The 15611-nt window shown below is 32.8% G+C and overlaps 1 protein-coding gene across 1 annotated transcript; it reads left to right on the top strand.

Annotated features, from left to right (window-relative positions):
• Positions 1-14446: 14446 nt before the first annotated feature.
• LOC147805178 (histone-lysine N-methyltransferase SETMAR-like) lies at positions 14447-15028 on the top strand. Its single transcript, XM_087151554.1, has one exon. It carries the CDS (start codon positions 14447-14449, stop codon positions 15026-15028), a length of 582 nt encoding a protein of 193 aa, XP_087007680.1.
• Positions 15029-15611: the final 583 nt, after the last annotated feature.

The following is a 15611-nucleotide window of genomic DNA, read 5'->3' on the forward strand; positions in this document are numbered from 1 at the left end:
CAATATATTTTCCTTTTTTTTGTTATTTTTGGATATAAAACATATTTGTCAAACTTCAATGAACGTAGAACAAGTATTACATTGCTTTATATTTTTTGAAACGACTCATAATAATTTTAAAGAGTAAAACATTGTTTTAGTTCAATATTTTTACATCTATTTAAGTCATGTCATAAGGCATTTTTAGCGCAATTTTCGCATTTTAAGGGCATTTTTTGCACTTTTAAAAGCATTTTTTGCAGTTCATAAGGGCATTTTTTGCACTTTTTAAGGGCATTAATTGAGATTTTTTAGGTCATCAAAATCCGGGCTCTACTCATTACTATGTATAGCTATTCCAAAAACTGTGCCACTCACAGGCATCACCAAAATATTTGTTTATCTCCAATTTAGGTAATTTAACGTTAGCAACGTGCGAGATATTTCCATAAGTTATATTTTCTTGTAAATTATTGTTACCACTATTAACCGTTACTTCCTGTCTTGTAGTCTGGCATTTCAGTAAATATCTTTCAATTTTGCCTTTATAAGCCACTACTCGATCTTGATACTCTTGACTTTGTATGATTTCACTTTCAAATTCATCGCTCTTTTCAAAATAATCTTCAATTTTCAAATCAAGAGCCTTTAAAGCTTCGTTTTTTTCATTTAACTGATTTAGATAATCATACAAAGTATCATCAGGAAGTAAAAAAAAATAGCAATTTATCAATTTTATTTATTAATTTTGTAATAAGCTGTCTGATTACAGCTCTTTTGGACTTTAATTTTTCAAAATCATCCATTATAAACAGCTCGCACGTTACTATATTAAATACAATACAATTAATACAATAAAATATCAAAATAAATTACCGACTTAAGGGAGACCGAAACAAAACAAATGTTAACTTACATTTCATGCAGATGGCCTATTTCCCGGCCGATGCACCATAACTCGAATTCAACAATAATTACACAAATTGTAATAATAAAAGGGATTTTATTTCATTGTGGTTCAGTGGTTAAATCCAAACTGAAACTTAAGAAGTTAAGAAAAAATAATAAAAAAATTGTTTGCGCTCAGCGCCATCTGGTATTATCCTCAACACTCGTAAAGGACAGACAATACTTTCATAAGTTTTACGTCGAACTGTTTACGTGTGCAGTCACGCGTGCTGTTCACTTAGAGCTTGTATCAGATATGTCAACTAAGTGTTTTCTCCTTGCGTTCCGGAGATTCCTCTCCCGTAAAGGAAACTGCAAGATTATTTATTCAGACAATGCGCGTACGTTTAAGGCTGCTCAGAAGGAGTTAGCGTATTTCACCAATATTTTGAAGGACAGTGAATTTCAACACTTCATCGCAGACAAGGGTATGCACTGGAAATTCATTGTTGAACGTGCCCCTTGGTAGGGGGGGGGGGTTCTATGAACGACTAGTTAAAACTATAAAGGAACCCTTGAGAAAAATACTAGGCAAGGCTCTACTAACATTCGAAGAACTGTCGACCGTACTCTCACAGATCGAATTAATTGTTAATAATCGACCTCTTACGTATGTCGAAAATAGTCCAGGAGAGCCTGAACCTCTCACTCCGGCTCATTTCCTCGAATTAGGATATGGACAATCAAAATATCCCCTCCATTTCATAGAACTATTAGATTCTACTACTGCAAGGGATTCCTACAGTTTACTGTAGGAATCCCTTGAAAACTTACCAATCTCTTCTTATTAAACAATTATGAAAACGATGAAAAGAACAATATTTACTTCAATTAAAAACTAATAACCAATTTAAAACTTCATCTATTCATAAAAATTTAAATGTTCATGATATTGTTCTTATTGAAGAAAATGTTAAATCAAAATTGTTGTGGGAATTAGGGATCATTCAGGAAATATTTTTAGGTAGAGACAATTAGGTCAGATCTTGCTTAGTTAAAACTTCTAAAGGCAGTTTTAAAAAACCTATACAGCTTCTTTATCCTTTAGAAATTAATTGATAAGTTTCACTAATTTTGCTTCTATTTTGCAGATAAGAGTAACCTAAATAATTCACTTCTTTTTTAACCAGTTTGAAAGCCTTAAGTATGTATACACGTTTAAAAATATTTTGCTCTTTGTAATTTACTAGAATTTTTCTTATATATTCAATTTGCATCGTAATGTATGTTTATTGTATCTGTAATAATTTTTTGCAATTGTTTGAATATAGTCACATTATGATAACAGTTTTAGTTATATCTTTGTTTTGATAAGTATTATTGTAAATCCTTAAGTGGTATTAATTAGGTGAACATTCTGTTCACCGGTGACGTGCGTGCCGAATTAATTTGCAAAAGGCGCTTTGGCACACATTCCAATATCGAAAGTGCGAAGTAAGCAGCTACCGGCTGCCTCCCCTAAGTTTTTTGTAATACAGTAGTTGCAGTCGTGATTGTGATGTGAAAGGATTACCTGCGGTCTTCCGCAGCTCGTGTTAACTTACCTCCGTTATGTAATAAAATGTTGTTATTATTATTATAGCTCATCGTAGTTCTTGAACAATTCGTCGTGATCGTGCACATAGTTATACGGCCGTGAGTCACTCCTGAAGCAGCCTCCACCCTTAACGAGGTGCCCAGTAAGTAACCGCAGGCTTGACCCTGACCAAAAGATGACGTTCGTGGCTAGTCGGTTGATGCATACAGGCCAATATGCACCTCCTGTTTACCTGAAGTACGGGCCAAAGCAGTGTATTGGGGTACCAGGATGCCCCTCAACTGCCAGGTTCCCCTTTTCCAGGGACACGGGTATCCACGCACGGCAAGCACGCGGGTGGTCTCTTCCCATCTGGATCCGATACAACAGGGTGGCAATCGAACACAGACAAGACGCCCTCACCAGTCAATTTGGCAACCATGACAAGGAGGAAGAGGAAGTAGAAGAAAAGGGGGAGGAAACGGAAGGGAGCACAGATCACTAGGGTACCCCGGAGTGTGACTCCCTGTGTTTACCTAAAGAAGGTAAACCCTCTGAGAGGAAAAATTTAATGAATAGAGAAGAAGATTAATTAAGCAATTTTAAAAAAAATTGTACTTTCACACAGAATTTTTTATCATAAAACTAAAAATATAAATTTATGAAATTTGGACAAAACCGAACCTATTTGTAAAAAAATGAATTACTTTCTTAAGTAAAGTTAATAAAAAATAAAGATTAAGTAAATACTAAGATTTCGTGTAAAACTACAAAAATTAATCACGAAATAGCTAATAAAAACAAAAGAAATTTAATTTTCTTGCACTATATGGAATTTTATTTTTGTTATGCTTATCACTAAATAATTTTATTCATTATTTTTAGTTCTTTCCATTTCATATAGCTTCTTTTTTTAATTTTTAAAATACAACTATAATATACTCATTCGCAATAGACTCAGTAACTACAGAGGAATATGTGTGCTACATGCACAAGTAGTGCTGTTTTTCATATTAGCAAACAGCCAATTTTTACAAAAGTGAGGCAAACAACGTTAAAGAGCACAAAAATATTTACAAAATACAGACAGCTGTTTCGGATGCTTAAAGGGCAACCTTCATCAGTGCAACAGGAAGAAAGGACTTGAGTTGATATAAAGTTATTCAAAGTTATTATTCATTATGCTTTTTCATCTAATAAGTTTAGCCCTTAGGCGACTGTGATTATTGGCTCTACGCTAGAGAGGGGGAAGGAATACGGGGGAAGTCCCCATAGTCAATAAAAAGTTTAGAGATAATGAGAATGATATTTGTACTATATACAGTACAAAACTGATAGTATTGAAATATATATTACGTTATTTATAATATATTTACATTACTTACATATAGTGTACCTCTGATAAAACGATGACCCGGTGCTTGACCGTTCGTGCAGGGTTGCTCATCGTACTATGGTTAATACACATTGCCCGGATCGGACCGTACAGGGTTGCTTCTTCACCGGGTTCGCCGTAGGCCTAGAGTCATGACAGTGTATGTTTGTGCACGGCCAATAGGAGGGAAGGGTGAAAGGATGACGACGTGGTATTTTAAAAAATTAGTCTCTAATACATTACAATTAATAAATCATTGTTTATTCTTTAAAGATGGATATGATAAAACAGCTAGCAAATCACAAGAAATCAGAAGTAATACTATGGAGTTAATTAGGAAAGGAATTTCAAAAAATCACTATCAGTGAAATAAAAGACTTTTGGCAAGAACAAAACCTAGAAGTAATAGGGTGCTTTATAGATAAAAACTCAGATCCCTACCCCTCTAATCAAAACAATTAAAGCAAAAAGTTCAAAAGAACAAATGAGTTCCCACTCATGAATGAAAATATTGAACATGACCAAAATCAAATGGATACATTCGAAATAGAAAACGAAACAAAAGATAACTAATTCAAAAAACCAAAAAGAAAAAAAAAAAAACGGCGGCACCCCCACCTTTCATAATACAAGACAAAAATTTTGAATGGCCTAACTTTCGTAGAATTATGAAAGACAAAGGTATAACAGGTGTCACTGGTAAAGCTAATGCTGAAAATTTCGTAATAAGAGTAAACGATCTAGAAAATAGAATAAACACAATTCTCGAAGAAATGAACATCAGCTATCATACTTATAGCTTACCTGAAAATAGATCAATGAGAGTTGTTCTAAAAGATATCCCAAAAGAAACCACAGCAGAAGAGATTAAAAAGAAATTAATTGAAATTGGACTAACTATAAATAATGTCACACAGTTAGAACGCAGAAGAGATCGAACAAAAATCAAATAGCCTATCTACATCAAATAGCCTATCTACATTGAAATTTATAAAATCGTATACCTAACAGGATGTAAAATTAGAGTGGAAGAATACAACAAATCTGAACGCCCGACACAATGTCATAGGTGTCAAAACTTTTTCCATGGACAAACAAACTGCAGGCATCCAGCAAGATGCGTAAAGTGTGCAGGAGACCATCATACAAAAGATTGCCCAAATACCTTTAACAAGTTAAATGCTGTAACTGTCAGGGAGACCACCCTGCAAATCATACAAAATATCCAGTATATGAAAAAATAGTTATAAAAATTAAAAGCAATATTAGAAGACCGGTGGAATTTAAAAGACCAAAAAAGATCTCAGTCTCAAATACAAATAATAGCAAAACATATGATAGTGTACTCAAAAATTCCAAACCTGAAAATAACATAAACATAACGAATCTACTTAAGCAGGCTATAGAAACATCTCAAAATCTAAACAGCAAAAGTGATAGAACAAAATCCTAGAACTCAGAATCCTGAGGTAAATGACGAAATAAATAAACTCAATAATGGATAACAAAAACAGCGCTTCATGTCTAAATATAGTACTGTGGAATGCTAACAGCCTTACTAATAAAATGACTGAAGTAATGGATTTCGTTACTGATTACTCGCCAGACATTATAGCCGTTACGAAGACTCATGCAAAACCACAGCACTAACTGAAATTACCACATTACTACAGCTACAGATGTGACCGACTTACCCATTATGGTGGGGGAACTGACATCTATATTTCCAGAGCCTACAAATCAGCGGTATATATCATCAAAACCACTGATAACATAGACGAAACCTCTGCTATTATTCAAATAGATGACCATAATATCAAATTATCATCAATATACAACCTCCCTGGCAATGATTTAAAGGAAGAGCACTTTAAGAATTTATTTAGCTCCAATATGGACACCATTGTTATGGGCGACATAAATGCTAAAAACATTAACTGGGGCTGCAATGCCAATAACAGGCAAGGTCTCAAACTAAGAAATATTATTAAATCCCATGGCCTCACATTATACGCTCCAACTGAATCTACCTATTACCATCATAACCCGGGATATAAACCCGATATAGTACTGGATATCATGATAACAAACATAAAAACACCCTTTGCTATGACCGTACTGAATGAATTAACTAGCGATCACCTCCCAGTCCTCATCTCTACCTGCCTGCCTAAAATTAACAAAAGCATCACGACAAAGAGAATTAACTGGACACTCTACCATAATATCCTTATGAAAAAACCTTAAATCACAAAGGGAACTAAACAGGATCAGTGATATTAATAACTGCATTCGAATTTTAACGGACAACCTAAAAGGGCTCACCCTCTAATTTACCACTGAATGATAACAACACAGCGATTTACACTGATTGAGATAAGGTAAAAACTTTTGCCAAGACCATGAAACAACAATTCTCTCTAAACACAGAACCTTTTTGTAGCTCAACCTAAATGAGTGAAAACAATCCCACGGACAAGGCGACGGATTTAAGGTTATGTCAAGGTACGTCTCTTGTGAATATCAATTAGGTTTTCTCTTTTCTAATTGCCATTTATATTTCATCAAATGCAGCCATGAGGGATATTAAATTATTTATTGCAAAATCTTTATTGCCACTATCCACTGCAGGTTCACAAGCTCTGGCAGACGTTACTGGTGAAGAAATTGATTATTGTGAGCGCGGCCTGTGATCCTCGCAAGAGATTTTAATGTGAATTTCTTGTTACCTGAAGCATTATTAACCTTCCTTAAAGACAAATTTGGATTGGAAATGATAAATGGTAGGAATAATCCAACAACCAAAGGGGGAACTACCATTGATGCAGTTTTTGCAAGAAATATTGAAAAAATAGAACTCAAACATTTCGTATCTTACTTTAGTTATCATAATCCCATTGTAAATGTTATAGATTTGGATATTTCTCCACTCGAAAATGATAATTAAAAGATGCGATCAATTGTGAATTGTAAGCATTGTTAATAAAGTTTGTCTTAAATATGATTTTGTTAAAAATCAATTTCTACCCCTTCCTATTTTCATTTCCACATTACGAAGTTTAACTTCTTCCGCGCGGAGGGACTCCAAGCACTGATTTTATTTTAATATATGTTGATCGACCAAGAGCGATTCATTTAGGCGGCATATTTTTGCAAATATTCTCTCTCAAACAAAAAGAAATCTAAAAGTTGAGAGTGGTCGCAAATTTTCTAAATCAAAAATTCACATATTTATTTTAAGTAATAAATAAGAAATAAAATGAATGTGAATTCGAAAACTTTGTAATAATAAACAATATAATAGTTTTCAAATGACAACTGTCAGCAATGAAATCTTCAAAAACTATATTTAATTGTGCTGACTATATTTAATTTTTCACAATTCGGGATCGCAACGCTCGATTACGCCCTCTAGCGGGAGCCTGAAAATATCGGGCATTAGTTCCGTCATAACCATTGGCAATGGCGGACGCCATTTTCTTAGCAGCAAATAAGAAGCAAAATTTCCCTAAGATTATTAGCTAATTTTCAATATGGACACAGGCGAACCTATTTATCAATGTGGTGGTTGTAGTAGTTTTACTACAAAAAGTTATGCCGAATTAAGAATGCGCTTCCTTTACTGTATTGGTAAATTTAATGCTTTGCTTTAAGATATTTTATAATTTTTTTTATCGTAGAGAATTATCAATCCTGTTAAATTCAGGATACTAAATTTGAAGCTCTAAAATATATAGAAGTTATTAAATTTTGTTAAAAATACATTGTCAGCAAAGTTATTTAATGCTCAATTAATAATTATTATATTCAAAACATGAAAGTAGTTATTAAAAACTAACTTGGGTTAAAAACTAGTATGATTTTAGAATGTAGAATAAGCAGTCGTTTTCAATGGTTTTTGTTAGAACATTAAAAAATAAAAGTTAAATATATACAATTTGGTGCCCGTCTTACCTAAGTGTTTTTTTTAAATATTCTTACAGAAAACTGGTAAATTTTTTATGAGTGAGATTTTTCTAAAAATAAGAAATCGAATATGTGAATTACGAGTCGATTATGTGAATTACAAATCGAAGAAATAATAGAAGAATGTAAGAATTTATGTATAGTAAAAGATCTTAAATAAAATGCTCAATCCAAGGGATACCATACCTTATTCTACATTTTAACCGTTTTCTCAATGTATTAAGTTTGATTAATTAAAAAAAAAATTAACATATTGCGATTTTTCTAATGTTCTTCTTATTTATTTTTAAATTTGAAGAAATTTTGAAAAAAGAAAAAGAAAAAAAAACAAACATGTATTATTTTTTACAGGAAAAAATCTTTTACAACATGAATGAAAGTGTATTTTTTTTAAAATTCAGTAAAATGCATTCCTCAGTAAAATTTATACAATTTTGTATTAAAACTTTTTTTTTTGTCATTCAATACCATTTACTTTAAGAGACTGTAATATTTCTAGTAACTAAATTCCCAATTTATTAATCATGAGTAGATTAAATGATGAAATATTATTTTTTGTATGGAACCCTGCTATTTATTTGTGTGTAAATAAGTTTTATTGTGTATAATAATGGCTGTGGGAGATTCACATGATTCTAGGTCTGAAAAACTACCAAGAATTCGTTTCGCTCTAAATTCTTCTAAATCAGATACAACTGGACATGCTGCAGCATATTTTCAATTTGGGCGTGAATTGAGGACAATTGATGATGTAGCCTACGATCTAAAAGCTGTTCTGGACAATGATAACTTTGTTCCGGAAATCCCGCCGTACTTGAAGAGATTGGCCTCAATCTCTAAGACTGTTAAGGAACGCGTTGAAATGAAACAGGACCAGAGAAAGACTTATTATGACCGAAACAGAAAAAAAAACTGTATTTTACTCCTGGCAAAAAGTTTGGTTTTTACATCCTATCAGCAGAGCTCACAACAAAAAAACAGCAAAAGTTATGCCAAAACGGGACGGCCCTTATGTGATCCTAACTCAACGATCACCAGTTTCATACGAGGTGGCCAGTTTGGACAATCCTAACGCACCTATAGGAACTTACCATGTTTCGGCATCAAGACCGTTCATTGAAATGGAGACTACTCCAATTGCTCCTCTGCGAAAAAGAGGAAGACCGAAGAAAAATGCTGTTTTAACTAACTAATCAATTTTTTTTCAGAGTACCTATCCATGTATGGATATCTGCTCTTTCATCTAAATTGAATAATATGTGGTGGAAGGGAAGGGAGGTGCTGCGTTAACATTAAGTTAAATCTCAGAATGAACAATAATTGATAAAATCAAGTCTGAGTCATACATAAAAATAAATCGCAAGTTGATACATAATAAAGGGAACAAATTGAAGATAAAGATAAAGAAAGAATATTTACACTATTTACAAAAGGGGGAAGACTCCCTGTGCGCTCTCTCGCCTCCCCCCGGTATAGCCGGGCTTCATTGGTGCAGAGAACACAGTTTGTCTAGGGCAGTGGGGATAGTCATGATTATCCGAAATGCTTAGAGAGAACACAGTCGCTTAAGAAAAAAGCGGTTATCGGGCTGAAATTTTTATTGTCATCTATGAAATCAATGTCTAATAACTTATTGAATTTACATGTTGAACAATTTTTGGCACCTTCAAAAAAGGATGCATTGAGTTTAAAAAGGCACTCGTCTATTTTGTCGATTTTGAGGTCATTATAGAGGGTGTTATTTCTGACAAACCAGGGAGCCCCAGTGATTCGTCTTAGGGTTTTGTGTTCGAAGACTCTGAGTCTCTTTCTTTGTGTATTTGTAAGCGTCCCCCATGCCGGGGATGCATAGCTGAGGATTGGTCTTATGCACATTAGATAAATGTGCCTTTTCGTGTTTAAAGCCATTTTGCTATTGCTATTTAAAATGGGTTTCAAAGCTTGATAAGCAGCTTCAGCTTTTTTAAGTATATTAGAGACGTGATATTTCCAATTTAGGGTGCAGTTTATAGTGATACCCAAATAGTTTGCTTTAGAGACTTTGGGAACTTCTTCGTTGAATAATAAGATTTTTTCGTAGTTGATAATTTTCTTTTTAAATGTTTTGCGGATAATGAGTAGGTTTGATTTGGAGCTATTGATTTTAACCTTCCACCTGCTGCACCAGGTTTCAATATCTTTTACATTGTTTTGTAGTCTTTTAATTGCATTATTTACATTTAAGGATCGGCTGAGTATCGCGGTATCATCCGCATAGAAGGCTGTTCGAATATTTATATCTCCCCTGTTAACTGGGAAGTACATTAGGCAGTATATTAGGAAGAGAATGGGCCCCAGAATAGAGCCTTGTGGTACGCCTGCTTGTATTTTTCTCCTTGTAGAGAAATGGTCATTAATTTTAATTTGAAATGTTCTATTGATTAAATAATTATTAATAATATGAACAAGATCATCAGGAATATTTTGCTGTATCATTTTATATATAAGACCAGTATGCCATACTCTGTCGAACGCTTTAGCGATGTCCAACATGAATGCTGTTTTAAATGCGAGACGCTAATTAAAACAGGTAATGCCTGGTTTGCCCGCAAGACTGCGCTAGTGATAAACTTCACCCATGATCCTCTTCGCACTTTCTCTCGAACGTTTAATTTGAGTGGACGTAAAAAAGTGATGTTTGTGTTGTGTTTTTGTATTCTTTTATCGTAATTAAAATACTAAACTGAGCTAGAGTGGTTTATTATAAAACTAAATTCATTTATTTCCTTTCTTTAGCTTTAGACGACTCTGTTAACTTTGAAGATCCTAGTACAACACATGATCATGGTAATTATTTACACTTTTAATTTTGTATCACATTCCATATATAATGATGTCGCTATGATTAATAGCTATGAATTTTTAAATTCTAATTTAGGTATTCTAAATTCAAACTATATTTCCTTTTTATATCCTTTCCTTTTTAACTAAATATAACTAAGAATACCTTAGTCAGGGTTGCCACAGCATCTGGAAAACGGAAAAAATATGGGGGATTAAAAAGGTAATAGAAAAGCTGGAAAAATGCAGAGAATTTCCAAATTTTTAAACATCAACAAAACTTGAGAGTATAATTATAGCCTGCACTTTAAAAGATAAAGCAGTCTTATTTTTTACCTCAATTTTTTGTTATCCTGCTTCATTACCTTTTTAGTGCTTATCCGACAGAAAACGTAAAATTATGGTTCCACTCTGTGTTTGTATAGGGTAAACCAACCAGTGAAGGAAGATTTCATAAAAGTTTTTCTTTAGATTGATTGGTAACAATAGCTTACCGCCAAACAATAGGAAGTCATCTAGCAATGTTTTGGATTACCTGGTTAAATAGACTTCTCTGGAAAAATTTTTGAATTTGTTATTCAAAAATTTCTGCAACACCTTCCAATTCTCTGCAACACCTTGCTTCTTTGAAAAAATTATAAGGTGACTGTTTGTATTTATATGTTTGAAGTGGAATTAATATCATGTAATAGTTTTATTTTTCTCACTGTGAAAAGAGAATTCAAAACATAGTTATTGAAGTTACGTTTTATTTTTTTAAAGCATCATAGCATAATAAAGTACTGAGATAAGGGGGTGTTTATTCACTGGATCACCAAACGAACGATGAAAAACCAGTGAAGGAACAAGTGTTCCTTTGATGTTTTTTTTTTCCTAAGTTAATGAAAATAAAAGCTAAACTTTAATTTTCTTGTACCTTTAGTGATGTTCCGCATCAAAAGTATGTTAAAAATACGACTTCTAACCAGTAAGGGAAAAGGCATGTTCCTTTACTGGGCTTAGATTTCCCAGTGAATGAATAGTATGTGTTAATATGTTGACACTTTAATTTTCAATTCATGATTACAAAAAAAAGTTAACATTTTCCAAGTATTTATATGTTATAATTTCAAGAATAGGCTTGTTTTTAAATATTTGTATGGCTTATAAATTCAAAAAGGCATTAAAAAATAACCAAAATTAAGTGTTCCTTTACTGGGTCTTCTTACTACTTGTTATTTGAACCTTCAAAACTTTAAAACAATACTATGTAAGTTCTCTACAATTTTTTACATAATTTGCAATTAGTAACAAATATGTTGACACTGTCATTTAACTCAAATTACGAATTTTGAAATTAATATGATTTTTTAAGAGGCAAGCGAAGCTAAGTGTTCCTTCACTGATAAGTTTACCCTATATATATATAACAGTGCATAATGCATCATATCTAATCTGTGAATTAAGTATAAAGATTCTAATGAATTTAACCAAGATTTTAATTCGCAGTCATTACAAGGTAAATATCTATATCTCTTGATATTATGGTATGTTTTTCAATCAAAATATTTGTCAATTTAGGGCACTAATGCATCAAGTTAAGTCCAAATTTTTCAACGAAATTTCTGATTTATTTTTGACTGTGAGTAATATAGTTGATTAGGTTAGTTCTAGAACCATGAACAAATATTCAACTAGTCTTTTTCAGTATTTAATTTAAAGAAACCTATTGTTTTATCTAGTTAATTAGTGCGTGGTCAAAAGTTTGTTAATCAGGACTTACCTGGTTCTTGCACCTCAATTGATCACATTGTTTTTTAGTCATTGAAGATTTATTATGGATGCATTTTATGTGAAATTAATAAAATAATATTAAGGATAATAAATTTCTACCTAGACTGTTTAAATGTTTAATAATTTTTTTTTTCAAATGACACTCTTTGGCATTTAAAATAGAATCAAATGAAAAAAAAGCTTGCTTCTAAGGAGTAAAATATGAATAACTTTTAAATTTTGTGAAAAAATTATTTTTTTCATGATTTTAAAAATTGGGAATTCTATTTCAAAGACTGATATTTAAAAGGGTGTATGTATTCATTTTAAGTGATTAGACACTTGCATTTTGTAAATTTTTTTTAAATGTAATGACTATATAATGTCTAACTTGTATAAATTTTATACGCGATTCAAACAGGGAAGCAATAGGTTTTCAGACACTGAATGGTAAGTATTTGAATTTTTAGATATAGTTTTTTTGCAGGTATTATTTTAAGGTATTGTTGTCTTAATAAAAATTATTTTAAATTTAAAGTATTTTTTGATAGAAATTTCGATAAAGTTTTCATAATTAAAATTTTTTTGAAATAACATAAATAAAGTTTACCTTTTGTTATTCTGGTTATGGTGATTTCCTGTCTTTGTTGATTAACAGTCAGTCTGAATATTTTATTTTAATTTAAATGCAGCTTGATTCTATTGCATGAAATTATAATACTTAGTAGGTATTTTTATTTTTTTGGCAGTTTTATCTGATATTGTTATTTTTGAAGTTGAATTGCTTCTGAACTTTTAATGCAAAAGTTTTCTATAAAATAATTTATGTTTTAAATATGTTAGCAGAGAAAATTAAAACTATCACTTTGAATTTTTGTTCATACATGGTTTTATTTATTGCTTTGTTGTGTTTCAGTGATACTGAACATTTTTCAATCAAGGGGCTATATTTTTACATAATTCCATGTCTAAAGTATAAGTATACATAAAAATAAATAAAATTCCACAACGTTGTAATTTTTTGATGAAACAAAACTTTTACAAGATAGCATTAGAATTGCATAAAGAAAAATGTTATGGGAAAAAGAATGTCAATTTTAACAAAATATATATTTCGATGATTTGTTGAATGTAATTTTTTTAATGGAATTTAAAATACAGATTCTATATGTTTTTACATGGCCAAAAATGTTTTTACAATTAGAACTTTCAGAACCTGAGTGGAGAGATAATAAAAATTTTAAAAACCTGAACTTAAAATATGGCATATAAATTATGTATAGTTAAAAAATTTTTTTTAATTGTGTTTTGAAGAAGCCCAAAATGATTTATTTTTTTGTGGGGGTTAGCAAAACCTATGTTTAGTTTTGTCTGTAACTGAAATAAACTTTCATTGTATTTTAAAATAATATAAAATCTGAGTTGATCTCACAATCTGTTAGATTAACTTTATAGTAGTTAAAGCACAAAAATAATGTTTCTATTTTCTTATGAGTATTCATTTGAGTGTCATTTTATTCATGTTTGTATTTTAAATAAATTGTTTAATGGATTCTGCAAATGTGATATAATCACAAGAACTTTATTCTCTTTATCAGAATGTTCCCCATTAAAGAACAGAGTGTGTGTGTCATTGATCACAAAATAATAAAAGTTATGGTCAATGAAAAGTCTAAAATACAGCTTTATTGGAGAACAACTTTATTAACTTTTTTAAGGCTTTGTAAAAGCATTTTAAACTATTTTAACAATTTTCAAGTGTAAACAGATTGAAATACGACGCCTGTCTAAAAAGTATTAGACCTTAATTTTCCCCGCGCAAAGTAGTTATTCTAAGGCGGCGCCACAGTGCACGGTTGAAGGAGGAACCTTAATGCACATGCTAGGATTTTTTCACCGTGTTCGCTTGCACAAATCGCTGGCTGGTGGTCGCCAAGTAAGGTGTTGTTCGTAGTGTTCGTCGGATTTAGTTTTCTCGCTAGATGACTGAATAAATTGAGCAAAGATACTGCATCAAATTCTGTCAAAAGCTTGGTGATTCTCAAAGACAAATAATTCGTAAGATTCAGCAGGTGTTTGGAGAAGAAGCGATGGGTGTAACACAAATTAAGGATTGGTTCAACCGATTCAAAGATGGCCGCACATCAGCGGAGAGTGAGCAGCGTTGTGGCAGGCCCCAAACTACTCGGAGTGCAGCTAATGTTGAGAGGTTGCGAAATTTGGTGACGGCAGATCGTCGTTTGACAGTGCGGGAGATAGCAGAAGAGGTTGGAGTGAGAAAAGATTCTGCACATACAATTTTGCGTGAAGATTTGAACATGAACCGAGAGGCTGCGAAATTCGTACCCAAGTTTTTGTCGCCGGAACAAAAAGACCTCCGTTTTGACGTTGCACAGGATCTTCTGGACACCACCAACACTGATCCTGGGTTTCTGAACACATTGATAACTGGAGATGAGTCATGGGTGTACGGGTACGACCCAGAGACAAAAAGACAGTCGTCGCAATGGAAGCATCCCGATTCTCCAAGGTCGAAGAAAGCGCTGCAGGTTCGAAGCAAAATCAAGGTGATGCTGACTGTTTTCTTTGATGTCCGTGGAATTGTGCATAACGAATACGCACTGGAAGGACAAACAGTGACAAAGAAGTACTATCAAAATGTTCTCCGGTGACTCAGTTCGGCTCAAAAGAGCAGACACGTGGACGGCGAACAACTGGCACTTGCATCATGACGACGTCCCTGCACAATCATCCCAATTGATCCACACTTTCTTAGCCAAATATGGAATTACAACCGTTCACCAACCTCCCTACTCTCCTGACCTGGCTCCTTGTGACTTCTGGTTGTTTCCAAAATCGAAGACGTCACTGAAAGGATCCTGTTTTGAGAGTAGAGAAGAGATAATGCGGAACGCGACGACAGCGCTGAACACCATTCCAAAAGAAGACTTTCAGAGGTGTTTCCGGCAGTGAAAGAATCGGTGGGCTAAGTGTGTGCAAGCACAATAGGCCTATTTTGAAGGGGATTAGGATCCCAATAATTTAAGACGTAATGGTATAAATTTCAGTGAAATGCAATGTTTGAAAAAATTTCAGAATTTAAAAAGAAAATATAACAATATTGTGGACAAACATAGTAATATTGAGGAAAGGAGAGGTAGATGCGCATTTTTTGATAAACTAAATGACATCTTTGGATGTTAAGATGACATACAGCTTCCAGCAATAGCCTCTGCCATTGGTGGTTACCAATTA

The sequence above is a fragment of the Parasteatoda tepidariorum genome, chromosome 9 (genome assembly GCF_982258835.1).
Source record: "Parasteatoda tepidariorum strain Cologne lab strain chromosome 9, Ptep-v5.0, whole genome shotgun sequence".
NCBI lineage: Eukaryota > Metazoa > Arthropoda > Arachnida > Araneae > Theridiidae > Parasteatoda > Parasteatoda tepidariorum.

Coding starts and splice junctions, on each gene's coding strand:
- LOC147805178 (XM_087151554.1), top strand. CDS start 14,447: ATGGGTGTAACACAAATTAAGGATTGGTTCAACCGATTCAAAGATGGC.